At 35.9% G+C, this 23714-nt stretch overlaps 1 protein-coding gene across 3 annotated transcripts in view; it reads left to right on the top strand.

Moving 5' to 3' along the window:
* The first annotated feature begins 12095 nt into the window (after nucleotides 1-12095).
* LOC145690922 (uncharacterized) overlaps nucleotides 12096-23714 on the top strand; it is a 124302-nt gene continuing 112683 nt past the window's right edge. Inside the window, exon 1 of one of the 3 annotated variants that reach the window (XM_081766368.1) lies at nucleotides 12096-12649. In XM_081766368.1, the coding sequence (XP_081622494.1) occupies nucleotides 12282-12649 (368 nt within the window). In that variant the 5' untranslated portion in view covers nucleotides 12096-12281. The remainder of the gene's footprint in view (nucleotides 12650-23714) is intronic. The other 2 variants (XM_081766369.1, XM_081766366.1) reach the window with 2 other exon arrangements.

The following is a 23714-nucleotide window of genomic DNA, read 5'->3' as shown; positions in this document are numbered from 1 at the left end:
AAATCTGTTCCATTTGTTGGTACGCCATCAGGAAAAATATTATCACAGTCCATTGTCAGCAGGGAACACCACTGATTTTCTATCTCACCAACCTGAGACCCCTTAGATAATAATTGTAATGGTAGAGCGGAAAATGGCGGTCGCGTCTGAGACAAACAGATTTTAGGAGAAAGGTTACGAATCTTTAGTAGAATTTCCTTATTTATGGGAATACGATTTAATAGTTCCTTACAAGCCCTTTCTAAGAATTGCAAACAACGCTGTTGTATGTAGCGCCCTTGTTCTGAAGATATATTGCCTGAAGCTAAGTTTTCTGCTAATAAATTGGAAAATTCATAACCGAAATCAGCATTTTCGTATGAAACGTAATCATTTTCATCAACAATATTCAAAATACTTTCAATGTCAACATTTGCGCAAGAAGGACGTAAAAATTCTTCTCAACAATGATGAAGCAAAGCTGCGTAAATCTTCTAACACACTGCAGATATCGGCCGTATCCTTTTGGAATAGTAAATTTATTTTCTCAAACTCTCTTAGTACCGGCATCATGAATTTAAATATAATTTATTCGCGGCATCAGAATACACAGCAGATAACTCCCTAGCATAATATCTATCACAGTTAGAATAAACTATATTAAAATGCAACTGCAAAGCATCCCACTGATGTAGGATTCTCTTTACACAGTTGCTTCTTGCTAGCCACCGTGTAGAAGTAAGAGGAAGAATTTTCAAGGGTTCCTCGCCATCGTTTATCAATTTATATAGTTCCATATAGGAATCATTACGCAAAGCAGATCTGTGAAACCAGTTATATGTTTCTCTGGGCAAATAATCTATATTTCCAGGTATTTCCTCTGATGCGTGTGAACACGATAAATGAAGAGAATAGCAGATGCACTTTATTAATATTATATTTGGGTTTTCCTTTTTCATGTGTGTGTAAAGAGAATTATTATTACCGCACAGATTAGATGCACTATCAGTTGCAATAGAAAAGCATTGCTGAATATTTATACCAATAGCAGACAAAATTTTTTTAACAGCATCATGCAGTACCTCTGCAGTAGTACCTGTGACAGGAATTAGATAGCGAGGTTTTTTCCCCCATCAATTAGGTACTTCAAGAACACGTTTTTCATTCTCAACTATAACCTTAAGTAGCTAAGTCCACTACAACTTTCGGTTTCAATGTTAACTACAAAAGAGATTTTAAAAGTGTAGAAAGAGGTGGGTTTGCTCAATGGATTAAGCGTCTCAAGAATAGGTTCCATCTTCTCCGTTAATTCTCTATTGACATTGGAAGTAGCACTTCCGGTTTTAACGTTGAAGGTTACAGACTGAAAACTGCAAAAGAATCGGTTTTCTTTAATCAATTATGCGTCTCAATATACCATTAATCAATCTCTGTATATATACTAAAACCGGAATTGGTAGAAACACTCCCAGTTTCAATATTAAAGAATAAAATATTACAATATAGATATCAAACTATTTCACGTGGTGTACAAGTGGCTCTACTATTAGTTTCTAATTGTGTTCTACGATTGCCATCGGAAAAGCTTTTTTTATTTTATTTTGATATAGTATGGTGCATATTTTCTGAGGTCTCCTTATAGCCATATTTCTTGGGTTCAAACTCAGCCGTGAATGAGTGGATTCATCTATTCCATTCCCGATTTAAAAGAAAAAAATCCGGGTTAACTTTAGTTTTAAAAAATCTGATTTTCAAAATTGAGAATGAGGCGATAAAAAATATTTTATAAAAATAATAATAATAATAATAATAATAATAATAATAATAATAATAATAATAATAATAATATCTCTCGCTTTACCATGCACTACATCACTAGCTCTGTTGAAACAGTAAGATTTCTTCTCCGAACCGATGGGATTCTGTCAGTACAGGGAGACTGTCTCCTAAAAGTATTTTTCGAGCAATGCTATATTTGGCTTAGTCTATTATGGTTTGATAATGTATTTTTACAAATTTATTTATTTCTTTATTTTATTTATTTACGAACATAATAAAATAAAATGAAATAGCAAACATATACAGTGAAACCTCTACTAACGGACACCTCTATAAAGCGGACACCTCCCGTAACGGACATATTTTGTAATCCCCAAACACTGTAATAGGAAAAAGCATATTTGCAAACCTCTCTAAAGCGGACACTCTTTAGTACGGACACGGACAGTCTTTTCTGTCTTTTATAGGTATTATTTACCTCCGTATTACGGACACTTTCTCTAGAAACAAGTTGAAAAGTACAGTATAACAGTAAAAATTTTACTATAACATTTTTAGTAATTCATACATGTGTCACCAAGGAAGCATTGTGATAGCATTTTGCCTCCTCAACTGTCTGCTTGGAATCCAGACGAAGCGTCTCCGTTTAACAACACTCTCATGTCTTTTGCTTGCATCCCACTCCCACCTAAATTGTTTTAGACACAAAAGTGATTGACAATTGCTCGCCGTTTGGGATGACATGTTATTCTACTGTTCCGCTGAAATCTCTAACCAAGCAGAAGACAAGTTTGGTATATTTTGCCCGCGGGCACGCATATTGTCCCAAAAAATACATTACTGGAACCACAAATTAAAGTGACATACTGAAAACATAGTAAAGTGATAAGTGTAAAGTGCAAAGAACTATAACATCGTATTTCCATGTTGTCCCTCGAGCAAAGAGTATTGGATGAAGGAGGATAATGAAGGTATAGTAACATTTTGGCAACATTCGTAAATATATGATTCAAGCAAATATATATATATATATATTTTCCAATTGCATATTACCTTGTTTATTCATTTATGTAAGAAAATATTGAAACCTCTCTAAAGCGGACACCTCTCTATAGCGGACAATTTTTGATTCGCCACGGCTGTCCGCTTTAGAGAGGTTTCACTGTATTATGAAAATTATATGCAGTAGCATTGCAGTAGCAAGCAGTAAACAGAGCATTGCTCGAAAAATACTTTTAGGAGACAGTATTCTTTTTCTTTCTTCAATACCTGCCTGCCTTTTCTCCTGCTTGCCACTATTTCTTTTTCCATTTCTTACTGCGGTCATATTAATACAATATTCTATAGAAGCATTGTAGAATCTAAAGGCCAAACTTTACTCAATTACTGATTTACAAAGGTTTTGAGTTTATCGTCCCTTTTCACCACCAGTGTTATACCAGACCTACACCTACAGTTTAAGGTGGAATCTTAATTATCGTAATGCGTTTAAAACTTCGCCCACCAGGATTCGAAGCCGGTACCACGCGGATCAAAGGTGCACCAGGATAATAACAAGTTTTATATTTTGCTTAAAAAGTTACTTGTACTCTGTTAACTATTCATATAGACTTTGGCCAGGAATAGGAAAAAAATCGAAAATGTTATATTCATTGCTTCAGCTTTTTTTTTTCTAACTGTAATGCACATTTATACCTTCCTTCGATGTGGACAACAGTAACAGGTGCAAAAATGCTATTGCTTTGTGACAACAGACAGCATTTCAAAGAATTATTTTACCCCTCTGTGCTGTGTGTCTTCAACCGTAAATACCGCGAATTCTTGGTAAATACAAAGCATCATATGATCTGTTCATCTTTAGGGATAATGGGAAATTGAGGCACCCTTAAAGGCACATTTATCAGTTCATCAGAGTTTACTCGAGTGCCAACGTAGATTGCCTTCAGATGAAGAAAACTGTCATTGGTTGCTTTGAAACTTCACGAAGATTTTTTTTTAATTTTGTCAGCATTCTCGAAAAAAAAAAGAATTTATACTTATGAGATATATCATAAAAGAGGATCATGTCTAATATAGAGTATGGAACAGATCCTGAAGAGGTACCAAGATCTAGTACAGAGCTACCAGAACCTCGAAAAACAAAGACAGAGACATACATTATAACAAATTATATTTTAGGCCCACGCCTGAAACCTCACTTCAACTACATCGCTCACGTGAAGGGAAGTAACACTGTGGTATTGGAGTACAAATACTGCAAGAAGCAGCAAAAAGGAAGAGGACGTGATCAATTCAATTTTATTCGTCATTTATCGGTAAGTGTTTTTCATTTTACTTTTGAAAATGTAGTGTATTCGTTTATATTACTTTTAATCCAGATGACGCAAATTTCAGAGTCATCTGGGGAAGGAAGGGAGGAAGGGAAGGGGGCTTAAACCTCCCCAAATAATATCATTTAAAGATCTTTGTACATACAACTTAATATAGTAAAAAATATATTCTTTTGGTAGCATTTTGTTGAAGGTGAGCAGACAAAACGATGACCCTCCTTCCGTACGTCAGTGTTGAAATGTAATTGGCAATTATTGCAGTATCATATTCAAGGCCGTAGCGGACACCACCGCAGTGCGGATGAGGCATTTAATGATGGGTATAATCATTATATAGTCATATTCGTGTATCTTCTGATAATTCTTGCCTAGTATAAAATCGGAAGGGGATATGACAGTAGGGATGCACGCGAGACGAGACGAGACGAGAAATGAAAAAGTATCGTCTCGTCTCGCAGCATCAAATGTTGGACTCATCTCGCGTCTCGTCTCGTCTCGAAAATGAGAAGTCTCGCCTCGCGTCTCGCATAAAATTTTGAGTCCCGTCTCGCGTCTCACGCGAGACTTTCTCGCATATATTCTGGGTCAAAATTTTGTAATGTGTTATTCTATCACTGTTAATGAATGATGATGTGATATTTTGTACGAAGGCAGGCATTTGACCTGAAAGTCCGTTGGCAAAGTGAATCCATGGTGATTTGTAATTGCTTTCCATGGCATGAATGTTCATAACATCCTAAGCAAATGGAACTTAGAGTTCAGCATGGTATCCGAACCTTCCTCTCCGCTCCAAATTAAAAGAAAAGTTGTGATGGAATGTGATTTGCTGGATCCAACATTGTTTTCTAGCTTAGAGGTCTCCAGCAATATTTGGCTCTTCTAAAATATCGTCGCCACTATCAACATTTACATGTTTTGGTCTTTTCCTTCAAGGATGGTTTTCCATTATAAAGATGTTTTTTATACCACCAAAAGCGCTTGTAGACAACAAAAGAACTCCTCACAACACAATACGACCCAATTCTTTCGGTTCGTTCGCGCTTGTAGCAATGTTGCATTATCGCATTTTATCAACTTTCGCTTTCAACTTATATAGTGTTGCCAGATCTAGAAAATAAAATTACTGACGTATAGGGCCATTCCTACCATCTCCCACCAAACCTATAGGGCCATCCTACCAAAGCAGTGTTTGAATTAAACTTCCGAATTAGAAGGAGATGTTTTTGATATATATTGTGGCAGAGCCCATATTTCTTATTCATTTTCAAGTATATTTTGAGTTTAAGAATTGTAAAATAACAAAATAATACGGAAACAATTATCAACGGCAAAACACGTTACATAAAACGTAGTAGTCATTACTTTTTAAAATCTTATGTAACAAGGTGTTTAGAACACCGTCTTTAGCAAATTGTTTTATGTCTGGAAATTAAAGATAAAATCTAATAAATGTCTGAATCGAAAGAATTAACAAAATTCATTGTAAGTACATTTGTAAGATGATTGTGAACATCAGATACTTTCACGGGTATGTTAGAATTGCCAGGAATCATGAGACGAAGCATTCCAAGGATTGCCAGTCGTTGATCACAATGAGGAAACAACCACGTTTCCTGGACAAGAAAGAGCACGCGCCTCTGACGTCATGCAGAAACGGCGGATTCCAGCTGAGAGGAAGTTGGACAAAACCAGGAGGACAAGAGTTCTCAACGAGAGAGTTTACGGAGAGTTGACGAGGAGAGAGTTGACGAACAGAGTATTCGGAGAGTTCACGAGAAAACGCGATAGTCGAGATCCGAAGTTTGAAATTATAAGCTTCCGTTAAACAGCATGTTGAGTACGGCTTGTCTACATTCATACGATTTTAACATTTAAATAGACGAACATTAAATGTTTGTAGTACGTCTCGAAGAATAGTCGTTACGCTCGCCGATAGCAGAACTTCATGTATACATTTTAGAGTACATCATGTTCGTGATTCGAACCATCGTCCCGTATAGCAGAGAGACCATCAGCGAGACACCGTTCAGCCTGAAGCCTGTCTCGAGAGAGGAATTCTTGGACCAGAACCAACAGGAATAACAGACCAGAAGCAAAGTGGTATGTGTTGCTTTCTAATCATTGATCAACAGCTCAATGTTTGGTATGCGATGTTCGATCTGGCAAACTTCTAATTACCCGAATCAAAACACGACACTACACTTACTTACATTTAATTATGAAAATACACAGGGTCAATTACCTTTCATAAGACATGGGTATATTTGTGCACCCCTTTAAAAAATTTGGGAGGAGTACCTTGGCTAACCCCTTAAATTTTGGAAATCACCCAATTTAAACATTTGGTATAATAGTATAAAACCCTAATATAGATCACTATAAATTTGGATAGTCTACCTCGTTCCCTTTTAGGGGTATAAAATTGCCAAAATATAAACGTAAGCAATACGTTGTATCACGTGTTTGGATTTTGACCTAATTTATTCCAATGGATGAGGTCCTATTACCTTATATGGTTATATGGTCATGTATAGGGGTCCATCCCCTATTATAAGACATAGGTACATTTGTGCACCCCTTGAAATTTTTGGGAATGGTACCTTGGCTCACCCCTTAAGTTTTAGAAATTGCCCAATTTAAACATTTGGTATAATAGTATAAAACCCTAATATAGATCACTATAAATTTGGATGGTCTACCTCGTTCAATTTTAGGGGTATAAAATTGGCAAAATATAAACGTAAGCAATACGTTCTATCACGTGTTTGGTTTTTTGACCTAATTTATTCCAATGGATGAGGTCCTATTACCTTATATGGTTATATGGTCATGTATAGGGGTCCATCCCCTATTATAAGACATGGGTACATTTGTGCACCCCCTTGAAAATTTTTTGGGAACGATACCTTGGCCCACCCCTTAAGTTTTAGAAATTGCCAAATTTAAACATTTGGTATCATAGTACTGGACCCTAATATATATTACTATAAATTTGGGTGGTCCACCTCGTTCCCTTTTAGAGGCCATTTTGTTCCCCTTTAGGGGTGAACATGGATACAGTGGTCCACCTCGTTCCCTTTTAGGGGGCATTTTTGTTCCGCTTTAGGGGTGAACATGGATACCTTGGAATCGTCCCGAGTTTGATTCTTGGAAATGTTGAATTTAACGTCCCCGCGAAAACGATGCGAAATGATAGGACGAAACATGAACTTACTTGACTGAGGATTGAAGCAGGGACCTCATACATTAGAGACAAGCGCTGAGTCACCGTACTCCATTCAGTGCGAACAGTTTCGCGTATGAAAAGAAGACGAGCAGATTTAAACAGATTATGTTACATTACACATTTCAGTGCGAGCAGTTTACACTAGGTTTATGTTTCATATAGAAAGATAGAAGATCTGTGTTGTCATCTTTTTACTTCGTGTGCGACTTTGACCTTGAAGAAAACCTTGCTGACTCAGTGCTAAGCATTGGCGTATACACATAATCTTATTGTTTAGTTGGCTGTATTTAGAGATTTTCCAGTGTTGCCAACACTATTAGAATGAATCGATTCATTTAGTCGGAGCAGTTTCGTGACGAAAACTGATTTTTGTTTTGTACACAAAATTTTTTTCTGAAACAGAATTTTGTTTGTACATAAAAATTTTTTTCTGAAACAGTTTTTGTTTTGTACACAAAAAATTTCTGAAACAGAATTTTGTTTTCGTACACAAAAAAATCTGAAAACATTTTTTTCGTACACCAAAAATTTTCTGAATCAGTTTTTGTTTCGTACACACAAAAAAATTCTGAAACAGAATTTTATTTTGTACACAATTTTTTTTTATTTCGTACACGAAGAAAGTTCTGAAACAAAAAATTTAGTTTGATTTTTTTTCATAAAACATTTTTTAGAAATTTTATTTTATCGGTAAACTGATTCAGAAAAAAGAAATTGAAATCGCAGTACATGAAAAAGAATTTGATTTTAGCATGTGAAATAAAACACAGAATCATGTTTTTGTACATTTATTTTTAGCATGTGAAATAGAATACGGAATTTCTTTTTCTTCAAAGGAAGACGTATCCGTGACGGGTACAAATTCTGTAAAGAGAAAATAAAACATGAATATGCATGATAATATTTAATTTCACGTGAAAGAAGAAAAACAGATTATTAACATCGAACTAACTGATCAAGGGAGAGTGAGGTGAGAAAAGAAACGCAAATGTGACGTACGTGAATCCCTTTTTTTTCTCCACTGGTTTCTGCAATGTGATGTCATCTGAGTTTGTCTCCGCTCGTGCATCGTTGAAGCATGTCCCGTGCACCGTCTTGATTCTTTGCCGTCTTTGGGAGGTGATGTTGGTGGGATTAGGGAAAAATATGGCTGTTATTCTGTTCTGGCTTTTTTATACCCATAGGGCAATGTCTCGTATGTGTCTGGTATTAATCGGCGTTTTTTATAGTTGAAACTACTTCTTTTCTTCAGGTTTTGTGACAAGATGATGATCGTGGGTTCTGTAAATTTTGTGCGGCGTGCTAATGGAGATTTTTTCACTCGATTGATTTATGATCATTTGCTCCAGACTAATAAAATTTAACTTTTGACTTGCAGTATAATTGAGTGTAAATCCACGAATTTTGCATACATAACTGATTGATTTCGTGTCGGGGTCGTAGATTTCCAAGGCGTATTGTTTTGGGCCACCAGACACGAATTTTTTAATGTATGCTTTTGGTCCAATTGATTCCAGTTCATTTGACATTGAACCAAGAAATACTTTTGGTGTTATTGTGGGCTGTGCTGGTCGCTGCGTGAATATCACGGAATCTGTATCGAAATATAGTACTCTTTCTTGCAGCAATTCTAAATATTTGTAGAGTTCCAGATGAGCTTGACACGTTGTAAATGCTCCAAGGACAACATTAGCATTGTGATTTTGTAGTGGAACATCATCTTCATACTGCCAATAAAGGTGTAACAACGAATCATTAACAGGTAAAATTTGGTTGACTCATATGTCTGGAGCAGTTAATTTCTGATACAGTTCTTTGGGGTCGTTAATGATGGTCGTTTGGCTGAAATTGTCTGTTATAGCGAGTCGTGCCCAGAAGGCATTCAAACAGTTTTGCAAGACTACGACGTGCTGAATTTGTAATTATATTTGTGGCATCCAAAGTTATGCCTTCACGTTGTTGTACCATTTGAATATACTGCTGCTTTTCTTCTTCGGTGATGCAATTGGCAGGCCAACCAGAAGCTTCCAGCTTCGATTTCAAAAATGTGTTAATGTATTCGCTGAATAATCCGCCAGTCTTGGTTTCTGGATCATATACGGTGATGTCGTAATCCCAAATTTCGTAAATTTCAATGACTTGATACCCAAGTTCAATGGCTTTTTGAATTTCATAGGACACCCACGTTCCTGTTAGACTTCGTTCACTGTCCGAATGTGTACATTCAGAATCTTGATTTAATGCTGTGGCACAGGCAGCACAAAGTGGAAACAACAACTTCTTATTTGAGCGAAATGGCAGCACTGGATGAAACACATTTCTGCTAGGCAAAATCTTCAACTTGACTAATCCGTTGACATCTTGAATGTCGGGCATTTCTGGATCTCCCTGTAGATATATTCGTGGATGCCCTATTGAATACCGTCGACATTGATTCACATAAGGATACAGGGAAACGATATCCAAGAATTTTATTTCTTCGCCTTCATTTTCATTAGCGACGTGATACAATTTAATGGCATTTACACGGCCACCATAGAAACTGTCTCTTGGATTTAATGGTGTCTTATTAGTATAAGGATGTGTGCTTAAAGAAGAGGCCAATGCTGGATTGGATTTTAACACTTGACGAAATTCACATTCCCACATTTCATGTACTTTATATCCCATGGATCGTAATAACTTGATTTTAAGCTGTGTTCTCTCGTAGCGATAGTTCATCGTTTCTTCGGAGTTCTCATAAATGGGCTGATCACGGCCTGTAGGAACACATAGAGGACAGCCATGATAAAAACAGCCGGCATGCTCATACACGTGTTCCTCTTTAGTGTCGGGATCTTGGTAGTAGCCGTCCAGATGAAAACCAGCAACATAAACTTCTTTCCCTTTGGCCGCATGTAGAATTGGATGGCCCTCTTTTTCTTCCATGTAGGCAAACCACTGCAAAGCAATCTGTGACTGATTGTTTCTGTGACGGTATCCTCGTGCAGGAAGAATGAGATAGATAATTTTAACAAAAAAGTTATCGACGTCTTTTCCAGCAAGAAAAATCGTTGCATGGAGTTTCAGTATCGTGCATCTTAACTAGTCAACCAAACGTGTTCAGTTGAAAGTTCGTAGAGAGTAAACAGTGCAAGTGAAGTGTTTCTTTTTAAACAGTGTACTCGTGTTTTATTAAATATCAGTGTGTATGTGTTTTTTTTTATCAACAAGATTAATAATAAACTTAGTTAAATAAGAGCATCTCAAGATTTATTTCTCAAATTTGATTTCTAAATTCACTTCAATATATAACTGACTGGCATCAAGAAGAATAGAACTTCAGTGAAAGGAGCAAGAGAACCAGTACCTACCTGATTGCTCATAATGTAAGTACAATCGATTATAATTAAATTGAAATTCTGTATATGTTCTTCTTCTTCTTCTTCTTCTTATTATTATTAATATAATTCTATCACTACCTAATAAATTGTCACCAGCCGCCACTGATAATAATAATAATAATAACAATAATAAACATTACGCGGAATTCTGATTTTCCTCGCGGAGGACTCGAGTTATATTTCCTGTGGCAACTCGTGTGGTTCGGGGGGGGGGGGAAGTGTGGTGGCTCATTGGAAGAGCGTTAAGATCCGGTGTTTGGGATCCCTGGTTCGATCCCAGCTCGCGCCGTGTGAGCCTTGTGGTGGACAAACACCGTGCTGGTGAGTTTTCTCGGGGTTCTCCCGTTCCCCCCCATTTTCTTCATTCCACCATCTCACTCATCTTCATTATCACCGCCTCCTTTAGCGTAACCGACATAAACGGCGACGTAAAACTTGAAGATTTGATTTCATTTCAAAACTAATTGCAAGAAGTTTCGGCTTGCTTGTACTTTTCCTCATGGTTGAGAGTTGTTAATGCACCTACTTTTTGTGTAAGTGGTCCCGGGTTTGATTTCGGTGAGGATATTTGCCTTGGATAGAATTCCTATCCTGTCCATTAAATCCTATTTCATATTATCTTTGTGTTGAAATAATCATTAAAACCTAATCAAACAACCAATTGCGAATTTTATATTAGTATAAGGTTATATGGGCATTACATCAGACTATATTAAATAAGATATTGCTGGTGTGTTACAGCAAATAATTTTTTTTATCTGTCTTGCAATAAAAATCTATAGACCTGGTAACGGCGAACACCTGTGAAATAGTAAAAACAAAAGAAAAGAAAGAAAAAATAGTGATAAGACTAGCTGCAGATTTCCCCCTCTTCTCAAGTTGGGAGAGCAGTTGCGGTGGTCAGAATGTTGCGGAAAAGTGACAGGAGAGCGCGTAAAAAGATTGCTTGTTTCCAGACATGCACAGTACGGGCATTATTTGCTTCCTTGTTGTGCAGTGACGGTCTATTCTTTACTACTGTTTTTGTCGCGTCCATATCAATCCGACTCCATTCATATCAATGCACTCGTCTGTTGTTTGGTTCCGCCATCTGAATTCAACAACCGAATCCACTGATTCAATACGTAAACTTGCTGAGTGAATCCATCCTGTGAGTGAACCCGCCCAAATAAATCCAATTCCTTTCAGAGATTCGTTCCTTTCATTCCTCTGAAGGATTCGTTCTTTCGGAACGAATCATTCCGGAACTAGCCATTACTACCTTTTATCCTATACTTATTTATTCTATACTTAAAATCCTTTGTTTCGTAATACGCTTTTGTTAATTTATTATACGCTTAATACACTCAATAACTGCTAATGAGCTTTGTTACTAGGTGACTTGAACTGATGAAGAAGAAGAAAAAGAAGAAGAAGAAGAAATGATTGTTTAAAAATATCAATTATTCTGTCTGATCATATGTTTGATTGGAAATATTTTTGTTGCTTCTGTGAAAGTTCTTGTAATCATTTCATAACTCTGACAGCATAACATATAATAGAGTATAAGAACAGTGCCCATTTCTTACTAAATTTTAAGTCAAAATGGCTGGTGAGGCGTCTGTTAAGTTGGAATTATTGATGTGCAAAGAAGAAATTGATTACGACTTGCCTCAGGATGATCCACTCGAAGAGAAATTTTGTACAGACGAACTGATATCTGGCAATAAAGAATTAATATTATCTACAACGGAAGGAGAGCAAACAATGGACAATGATAGTGCTATGAGTTCTCTGGATGTGGAACTAAAAGTTGATAGGGTGAAATCAGAATTAGCAGTAGAAGAAGGTCCTGCATTTGAAAGTGGTATAGAAATACTAAGAAAAATAGAGGTTCAAGAGACTTGCGCGTCGTACTGTAATGACTACCAACAATTAACAACAAAATGTTTAAATTCAGTTCGGCCAGAAAGGTAATGTTCAATTTTTCATATTGTAATTGGCTCAGGTTGATAATAGGGTTACATCGGTTCGGAAAGTTTATAGGTTAAAAATAATATTTCACGAGAATTATTTAGGTATGGGAGATACCTCGAACGTAAGTTAAGAATATACAATTTGGAAACGACTTAACACACATAGACTAGCTGTAGGCTATACCAATTAATAGTAATAATCATATGAGAGATCGATACAACTAGTGATGGGTAAATTCCCGAGAAGATATTTTTCGGGAATATTCCCGGGAAGATTCCCAAAATGGGAATTTATCCGGGAATTTATGTTCAATCTGAAAGAAAATTGCATTCTATTACTATATTATGATTTCAAAGTTGAATTAATTTTTATATCACAGCATATTATAACTGTTGTCCACAGAGGATTCTTTAAAATGTATATTCTAAACGTTACCATGCTACTTTATTAACACTTTATTATATTTAGAAAGTGCGCCTAAATGTATATTTATTTACAATATGTTCTATCAATTAAATATGTGTGAAAAAATTATATAGTAACAGTTTAAATTTATATGTAAGTTGATTTGCTCAACTTTACTCTATTACTGATATTATAAACACATTAAATTTATAAATGTTATAAACCAATTAGATTGGGTAAATGCTAGAAGATACATGTCTCACCAATTTATCAACATTTGCGCCTACATATTTATGTTTACAAAATTTGCAAGATACTTACTTATCTTTATATTTTAGCACGTAACATTGCCATACACGAGCTTTCATTCTACCTATTTCTCGAAATTCCATACGTTAATTCACATGTAAAAGAAGTCCGAGTGCCTCTTCAGAAATTCGAGTCAGAGAGAGGAGACAGACCGACGTCTATTACTAATGGTGGTTCACGGCTTATTAATAGTACTTCATCTCTATTTCTACATAATTCTACATTACTTTACAAAATGGTTCCTTTTCATCATTTGTAAATTTGTAATTTGCTAATTTTGGCTGTTCTTTAGCATTGGGGGCCAGCTTTTGCACCTACTTTTTTGCGATATTCTATTCCGATGCGATTGTTTTATGGTTTCATACGTTAAATTACGGTACCAACATTAAATTTAGGCAGCATTGCCGAGCGAGCGTCAGTGAGTGAAGGCGGGTTAGAGCCCCGCAGGACACGTTGTTCTCTATCTTCGTTACCAACAATTCACATTCTTTTCTCACATAAATCATTTCGACTTACCTTTACGGTTTGTACAAATCCCTTACCACCCTAAAAACAAAAGTGTTCGATACTTTCTTGACTACCTGAACACCACTATCGACCCATTTAATCCGTAAATCATCCTACTTTTTGGTAGTTTTGGTCCCCAATACTAAACAATTACTCTACTTTTTGTGCAAATGGAAATGGAACTTAAAAAATCATATTATTAGTTATATAAAGTACTGTCAAAAAATCTTAAGTATTTTAACCTCCAAATTCTTCAAATTCTAGAAGTTAGTCATAATATATTAAAATAAAGTAATTAGTCATATAGTTCTTATAATTTGGAAGATAAAGTAAAGAAATGGAAATAAATTCCTTCCCGGGAATTTATAGGCCAGGGAAAAAACCCGGGAATATTCCCATTTTTAAATTCCTTCCCACCGGGAATATTCCCACTGCCCATCACTAGATACAACCCATGAAAATCTTATGTAGTTCGTATGTTAATGAAAAAATGATTACTTTATTATTGATTAAGGGCTTCTCTTGAATTCTTGTATATATTTACAATATGGGTGCTGGACGATAATGATGGGCAGTGGGAATATTTCCGTTGGGAAGGTATTTAAAAAATTTGCATATTCGCGGTTTTTTCCGTGGTCTATAAATTCCCGGGAAGGAGTCTATATCCATTAGCTTATTTTATCTTCCAAATTATAAGAACCATATGACTGATTACTTTATTTCAATATGTTATGATTTACTTGTAGGTTTTAAAGAAGTTGAAGGTTAAAAAAAAATCATTCTTTGACTGTCCTTTATATAACTAATAATATGATTTTTTAAATTCCATTTGCCCTAAAAAGTAAAGTAATTGTTTAGTATTTGGGGGTTAAAACTAGCAAAAAGTAGGATAATTTACGGAAGAAACGAGTTGATAGTGGTGTTCAAGTACCGGTAGTCAAGAACATACGGAACATTTTTTTTTAGGGCAGTAGGGATTTGTATAAACCGTAAAGGTAAGTGGAAGTGATTTATGTGAGAAAAGAAAGTGAATTGTTGTTAACGAAGATAGAAAATAACGTGCCCTGCGGGGCTCTATCCAGCCTTCATTCGCTAACGCTTGCTCTACAATGCAGTTTGAATTTAATGTTGGTAACGTAATTGAACGTATGAAACCGTAAGACAACCCCATCTGAATAGAATATCGCAAAAAGGTAGATGCCAGAACTTGCCCCCCCCCCCCGAATTCTAAATAATAGCCAAAATTAGCAAATTACTAATTTACAAATGATGAAAAGGAACCATTGTGTAAAGTAATGTAGAATTATGCGGAAATTAAGATGAAATACTATTAACAAACTCAGAACCGCTGTTAGTAATAGACGTCGGTCTGTCTCCTCTCTCTGACTTGAATTTCTGATGAGGTACTCGGACTTCTCTTACATGTGAATTAACGCATGAAATGTCGAGAAATGGGAAGGAAGAAAGGTCGTTTGTGACAATGTTATTTGCAAAATTATAAAGATAAGAATGTATCTTGCAAATATTGTGAACATACGTATTTATGCGCAAATGTTGACAAAATTGTTTGTAACATTTAGTATGTTTATAATATCTTTAGTAGAGTCAAATTTAGAAAAGCCACTTACATGTAAATTTAAATTGTTTGGAGGTTTAAAGTTTGTGGATATCAGTGTTATGTGGCTTTTGTGAAATTTTAGGGATCAATTCTACAATGCTAACTCAATACAAAAATTCCAGGTGTAGTGCATGAGATAGGTTCCCGGTGGGTATAAGTTGACTTCATGGGCTATGTTGGCATTTTTTGTGGGTACTGAGCTGAGAGGATGCACTCAATACCTATACAAGAAAATTGTTCTTTCTTCTTTATTTTAGCGCCTTTTCCGCGCCTGATAATTCTGCTCATTTACATATTTGGACAAGACATTTGATTTTCAGTTTTACAATCTAGTGGATCCAAAAATCTACAGACCATTTTTCAGTTGATACAGACTCCCTCTTGTTCTTATCTTGCTGCTGAATTTTCGGAGTAACTACTTCAATTTGGTATGGAACTGAATAATCCGTTCTGTAGTTTTTTTTTCTTATAATTATTATTTTAGGAACGAGGATTTGTAAGTAGTTCATTATTCACAATTGAAAATTCGGTGCTTTCCTGTGCATTACTGTGGCCAAGAATTCACTCCCTGGTCCACCAGCTCCTCTTTACTCTCTCTCTCTCTCTCTCTTTTTGAGGGGAGGGGAGGGTGGATTTGGTGTCAGCAACAGAACAGATATCGCTGGTATGGCTATTTCATCCTCTTCAGATGAACTCATATCGTGAAATAGAAAAACAATAATGTTTACGATTTGCGTAACACGCTTTTCGTTTGTTTTAATACAGCGACCACGAGAGGCTCTGCTGGTAAAACCTACTTAGTTTTAAGGATCGTCTGAGACCCCTACATACCTCAAGATAAAATAAATTGTATGGAGGTTTGAGTTAAGCAACACTGTTAAGTTGTAGCCTTGGTTGAGGCCTTAGTTCAGATCCGTGTGAGACGGGCTCAACTTAAGGCGGAGTAAACTTGGTGCTGAGAACGGCTGAGAACGATCTATTTTAAAGGAATTTTTGGCTTCATATTAAAGTGTTTGTTCCAAATGACAATTTCAGCCCGAGTAGACATGATCAAATCTCGGGGGGCTCTGCAATGTAGCAAAAATAATGACGTCTATATCGTGATCCTGTTGGTGACGTCACAAGTCATGACCTAAATATAGCACAAAGTAAACGCCAGATGCTGTAGGCTTTTATAGCTGAGTGAGCTAGCGCAACATGGTAGTAAGAAAAATTGGTTTTGGCGTGGGTTGAAACCCTGCATAAGGAGAGTTATTTTTATTATTTTTATATAATTTGTAAGACTTGTTTCGTTAGAAAAGATAAAAAATGATATTCAAAAAGTAATTTAACGATTATTTTTTTAAATTTTCATTAAAATTCTTTCATTAAAATAAGTTTGCCCTTGTACTATACAGATCCATAACAAAAGTAATAGTAGTAGTAGTAGTAGTAGTAATAGTAGTAGGAACGGGTTAGAATGCAATTCGGCATTCATTTTTTCCGTGCGATGTTGCCACACGTAACTCGCTTACAATGCTTTCTGGCTAGGGCTGAGTGTATTTCAAAAATATGCTTGCAGTTCGGGATGAAGTTCCAAGGTTCAGCATTGAGTGGGCTCTTAATATCCCTTCTAACAATATTGGCAGTGGACAAAAGTTAGCACGTGTTGAAGCTTTTTGCTATTAATTTAGTTATTTTACTTTATTATTTAACGAATATATTGAAAATATATTTGTCAGCAGGCACGTATGCAGGAATTTATTTCGTGAGCGATCCAAAGCTATTTGGAGGGTCCGACTTCAATATTAGGATAAATTATAATGAAACTTTAAAAAATAACTCCGAAAATTAGGTTAAATTTACAGAAAAGTTGGGATTTCAGAGGGGGTCCGGAGAACCTGAACCCACCCCTCCTTTGTCAGTAACGTTTCCTCGTTTTGAAACCCTCAGAAACTTTGAATATATAAAGGAAAACGAGTTATTTTCGATAAAGTATCACTTCAAGGAGACGCGACATTTTTATTGCACATGGTGGTACTCCATGTTAACAAGGGCAAGAATTGCTTCCCTTTGTTTCTCTGCTATTGTGCTTAATCGAAAGGTTAGCTTTGTAAAATATTTCTCCTAAGAACAAACGTGATTGGTAGAGAACCGTGATACTGAACAGAATTCAACAGAAATGAATGTTGAACTTTCGTTTATAGCTACCCTTTGGTGATTTGCTCTCAAGGTCAATCGAGTGATAACTCAGTTCTGTCCCTGATCTTAAGCCATGTTCGTGTTACTTCGAACAGTTTTGACGTGTGTTTTCTCACCACCATAGGAACAGATAATCAGGGAAAATCATAGCATATAATACATTTAAGCAAGGGGGCGCAGTGGTAGAGCTTACACCTCCGGTGCTTGGGGTCCATGGTTCGATCCCAGCTTGCCCCGTGTGGACTTTGTGGTGGACAAACACCGTGCTCGTGGGTTTCTCGGGGTTCTCCCGTTTCCTTCCACTTTCTTCATTCCAGCATTTCCCTTATTTCTCTTTATCACCGTCTCTTTTAGCCTAACCGGCATAACCGTAGGACGTTAAACTTAGAGATTTCAATACATTTAAGCAAGTATATTTGTCAAAATTATTACACACATTAGCAAAGACAATACGAGTAAGGATTTCTATTACTATTGTTTTTCTTTTTTATGTGAGGAAAAATCAAATTGCGACATCGCGATATAAAATGTATTTGGTTAGCTAACTTTGTTTTAGCTAAAGTTTAAATATCAGTAACCGTCGAAATTATTTCACTAACGGATCAGTTACTGAATATTTCAAACACGTCAAATCAGTGGCTTAACATGAAGGTTATCCTCTCCTCTGTAGCCCTTAGTTATGCGTCCGTCCTTTCAGCGGCGGACGAAGGGCCGGGCAACCCAGGCGACTGCCCGAGGTGCCAGAGTCAAAGGGGCGCCAAACGGAGCCTCAAAAATAAATTTTATAATGTGTTTCGTACTGACTTTTTTTGGTTTATATTCTTGCAAAGTAGCGGCAATTACATAATCTTTTTCCATTTCACCATGGAAGAAGAGAGTTTCATAGTACTGAGGGGACTGTATCGGCAAATGGAGAGATGGCATGTAGAATAAAGCGTGGAGGTGGATTAAGTATTGTTTGTTTGTTTGCTTGAGTTTAGCATTCCACTGTTATGCCTTAATAGCCAAAGGAGATGTGGATACTGTTTATAGTGGAATCCGAACCACGTTTATCGTTCAACAGTAACCCTCCGGGAATTGGACCCGGGACCACAGAAGGCATGCGTGCTAGCCACTAGACCAAGCGGTTTGGGGGGAGGGCAGAGTTCGTATTGTTTATAGCGTGCACATTCTTTGTGAAGTTTTCCTAGGTAATGAATGTCTTTTTGAAAAATTGGTTTAAACTATTAAGAACACTATGATAAAATGTAAAATATAGGCTAGTACTAGGGGGAAGAGCGACAAAAAGTCACTTTGCCCGGATGAAAATTTGGCCTGGTCCGCCCCTGTGTAATTTCTATATATTTTTTGGCTTTTCAGCTTGTGCGGTCCCCACGCCACGGTGTTGCGGGGGCGCAATTTACGCCTATGCTTCGAAAGAAATTCAATAACTGTTTCAGAAATTCTACCATCAGCGTAGAAACGGGAGTATATATTTTTCTAATAGTCCCATAGAACTTTCACCCAGAACACCAGATGCAATTTTTCAGAATGGGCTCTGGCTAAGTATAAAGATCTGAGGTTTCCTAAGCAAGTTCCTTTGAGAAAGTTTGCTATTTCTTTAATGGTGATGTAAATAAACACACCCATCGTTATTAGCAAGACACCAAACCATCCTGGACAAATCTCTCTAGAGCAACGATCGGCAAAAGTTTATTGTGCCTAATTTTATAAGCGACTCAAGGGTGAAACACTTGTTAACGAAAGCAATGTCGTGTATACAGCAATGTTGTGTGCCTTTCGTCTGACAAAATATAAAGTGTTTTGTAATCTTTAGATACTTTTCCTATTCTTTCTGTTACCCTTAGTTGTGTAGAACGGCTTCGAACAAATAAAAAAGCGGTAAAAAGGCGCTAAAAATATATTATGTATTTTGTTTGTTACCTAACCATAACGGCCTAGGATCATCTTCGGTAGTATAAAAAATGCTACGTGATATTCCATTCACGGAGGAAAGGATGCTCTAAATTTATTTCTTATTCATTTTGTCTGCCCAGCTTGTCAGAAATTTAATACTTTCTTTTGGGAGGATGCTGAAAAGACAGGGCAAAATAAAACGTCGTGCACCTCCTACATTTTAAATTTTGTTACGTGGTTGCTCAAATTATTACTAAAGAAAGCACTATAAACTAAGATGTCTAACGTTACTACATTATGTAAGGGGGCATATTCAGCAATAATAATAATAATAATAATAATAATCAAATATGAATGTCTTTGGTGAGCCGAAACTATGTGACTCGAATCACTACATGTAGAGCTTTAAGATGAGTGGTCATAGGGGAGGAAAAACAGGATTTTTCTGTCTGACTCTCTAACGTAAAGATTATGTGCTGAAGGTAAGAAGCAATCATCAACCTACAATTGGTTGCATTTACGTAGAATATCAGTTACTTGAGTTCTCCTCCTTCGGGCTATTTACCTCATGTGGTAAATTCAAAACAATTTCAATTCAAAACAAATACATTGTAAAACTTTTCCGTAATTAAACATCTAGGGAAATTAAACATTTAACAGCCAAATATGTTATCAAAATGTCTAAACAAGTAGGTAGAAGACTATTTAATGACAAAGATTGTGAAACTTTATAAACTTTTCCAGATTAGAATTAACGTTTACTGGAAAATATTCGCTACGCATCAGCGAGCATATTGTGAGCAGTGAGCACAGGGAAAAATAGTTACGAAACTCTTTGCAAACAAAAATTAGGGACACTAATGCAAGTGTGACAACGACATTTTTCTTTTTTTTGTATCGTCATGAGTTTTACACATATGTTACAATTTGGTTCCTTCCCACATAAAAAAAAAAAAAAAATAGCCATAGTAAAAATGACAACTGCCGTCTTTGGGGTTCACACCAGCTACCTCCGGCATACAGACTCGTTGGTTTCACTAACTGAGCTATTTGTTTTCTTACGTGAACTGAACCTGTTCTACAGTAAAGATGATTTTTCATTACGATAGTGCTGCCAATACGTCCTTTTCCATAGGTAATTTCCACTTTTTGCTGTATCTATACGTTAAGAGTTAGTGTAGGTTCATATATTTGGAGTTCGCAGATAATGTATGTAGTAAGACATATTATAAATATTTTGTTAAAATTTTCGTTTGTGGATTTAATCAATATTTCTCTCAATGACAGATGTCACTGCTTTGTTTTGAACTGCAGAATTCCCTCGCGTTCTTGAAAATTCCCACTTTAGCAGAGTTGATAATTCTCGTGATTTCGGTCGATTTAATGTTTTTTGCTTATTATTTATTTATTTTAAGCTAATATCTAACACAAATATTGAAAACGGGTTTGTTATTAACGTTTCCAGCAGGGGAAACCTTCCGAAATTTCCAACATATAAAGAAAACGAAGATATTTTGAAAAAAACTTCAAATTAAAGGGACGCGTCATTTATTTTGCGCACAGTTGTACATTTGAGAAGTGTATTTTAAATATTCGACTTTTCGTTTTAGTATATAGAGTTCGTGTATGCTGACATCACCATTAATATTTAATTTTATTTGAGTGCGTTTTAACTCATTTTTTATTGTGGTGTACTAAGACGTACTCAAAAAATTCCAGCGGAGCGTTATTTATTTATTTATAAATTAGCCCTCTAGAGTCCAGATTAAGAATATAACCGTTAATACAATATAATTAAATACATCCCGCCTTTCGAACAAATGTTTTTAGTAGCATAGAAAAATACACCTTCTAAATGACATTTTGTTCTTCAATGCAGGTTCACATTAAGAAAGCACAATGATGGATATGAATCTAAGGTTCTATGATAGAAAAGATGTATACTTCTTTAAATAAAACTATTGTCAACTTTTATTTGATTTCCTGCACGGGGGAATATTTTCTGTGTTCCAGTCGCTGAAATTGCAAGAACATGAAAGTACAAGAAACCAAGATGGACAATAAAGCTACGGAGCCAATTGTTTATAGTTTAACTATGTATCAGATTTTTAATATTTTAATTTTCCTCTTTTTCTCCCTTTTTTTCAAGTTGCACCTTTTGTCGATTTTATATATTTTGCACACTTTTTTCGATAGTATTCCCCAAAATATGAGTTATCTTTTCAGTACTGTAACATTTACCATACTTCATGCTGCCTTTTTGCACAACTCGGTACTCTGTGCTCTTGGAGATGAAAATGTTGGGCTCTTAATTATAAAATCAGCAAAATGACAGGTGAACTCTTAAAATTACAGTTAGATTTTACATTTCAAATAGTATTACCAGTGGGCGGAAACGAAGAAACGAAACTGTTTTCGGATTTAGTTCTGTAATTGTAGTGTCCCAAATCCCTTATATTATGCCAGAAAAAAAAATTACATGCTTGACAGTTGCACAATTAGCATTTGCAGGTAGCTCGAACTATATAGGAAACTGTTTTGAGTATTGTTTTAAGCTTATGCATTACCCGTTACAAGAATTTCAATGATCAAACATGGATATCTTTAATTTATACTATTGTTTCCTTTTAAGATTATGGCCTGCAACCCCCCGGTCTTGGTCGATTTCTTGCAGTCCTTTCTACGGCACTTCTCATGCCTTATTCTTCTTTGTAATTGTCTGATTCCTTTGGTTCCATATTTTGGTTAGCTATAACTCAGTAAGTTACGGTTATGCATTTTAAATGTTCCATGGTCTGAAATTTAAACTCAATCCGCTTCTCCCTCGTGTTCTATTTTTACGTTATTTTTTGAATTTAAAAATTACTCTAAAAGCATATACCTTACAAACATAAAAATCTTAAAAGACCTGGGAGTGAATCAAGAAACTACTTTCTTTTTTTGTCTTCAGTTAGAAAAATGGTTATTATTTGCATCAAACCTTCGTGATTCCTTCTCATTTTATCGTCTTATGGTGGACAGGATAAAGTAAGGGTCAATATGGAATTAGAACAAGAAGATAGCGCTGGCAATCAACAGGGATATCATTAAAACTTTGTTCTTGGCTTTCTTTTCATTATTTCAAACATCATTTTGTTATGTTTCATTCACTTATCCATTTGATCTGTTACCACACAAGAAAACAAACACACCTAGAATCACACACATATATTATAACGATTGTTAAAAAAATTATCTTTACCTGTTCCAGGTTATTTCTAGGAAAGTTCATTTTGTTTATAACAGATTTTCACGTCTTCGTTTATAAAGATTTATGATTTGTGCTAAAGTAATATATGACTCTTTTTTCTTGTTTCCGTTATGTTTTCTTCTCGATATATTCTTCACTATATGTTTAGCACGTTCTGAAATTCATTTATTTTTATATCTTGCCTCTACGTTAGTTTTTTTTTCTAATATCAACAGTGTTCTCATTTCTAGCAGCGTCAAAATGAAAAGCTGTGGGAGGCGTAGCCCTGAAACCATTAGCTTGGAGCACTACTTCTAACGTAGAGACATTATTACATATTCGTATTTTATGTTTAACTGGCTGATGAGCAGTAGTATATAAAGTCATATTACAAAAATACGCTCGCAGACCGTTTGAACGCTCAAAATGTTAGTTTCAAAATCACATAATTATATTCTGTTACACTCAATAAATCATCTACATCAAACATAAAATGAGGACCTTGGAGTTCAAGGAGACTAACTGACTTTTAAAGTAAGTTTATTTATGCCGAAGGAATGGATTGTCCATAGTGAAGTATATGAAGTGGGAGGAGAACCATGACAATATTGACTCACTGGTAGACAGCCTTGGCTGGTTTAAACCAAGGTGGCTGGTTTAAACAACGAAATAGGAACGAAAAATGCTTTAAATCGTGTGAACTTCATGGTGACGTTTCCACATATCAAACCATCCGCATTACGTTTATCTACTTTTCACCTTTTAATCAAGGGGTCCCGTGTTCAATTCTCGTCGAACCACAACCCATCTTTCAAGTGTATGCCAAGTAGCGATTCGAGGTGTCCCTCTAAGCGAAAGTCTTCTCCGTAATAACTTTGGTATTTCATAAGGATGTTAAGCCTAAACATACGAAATG

The sequence above is a fragment of the Thermobia domestica genome, chromosome 7 (genome assembly GCF_964235325.1).
Source record: "Thermobia domestica chromosome 7, izTheDome1.hap1.1, whole genome shotgun sequence".
NCBI classification, from domain to species: Eukaryota; Metazoa; Arthropoda; class Insecta; order Zygentoma; family Lepismatidae; genus Thermobia; species Thermobia domestica.
This window is presented reverse-complemented; position numbering and strand designations above follow the sequence as displayed.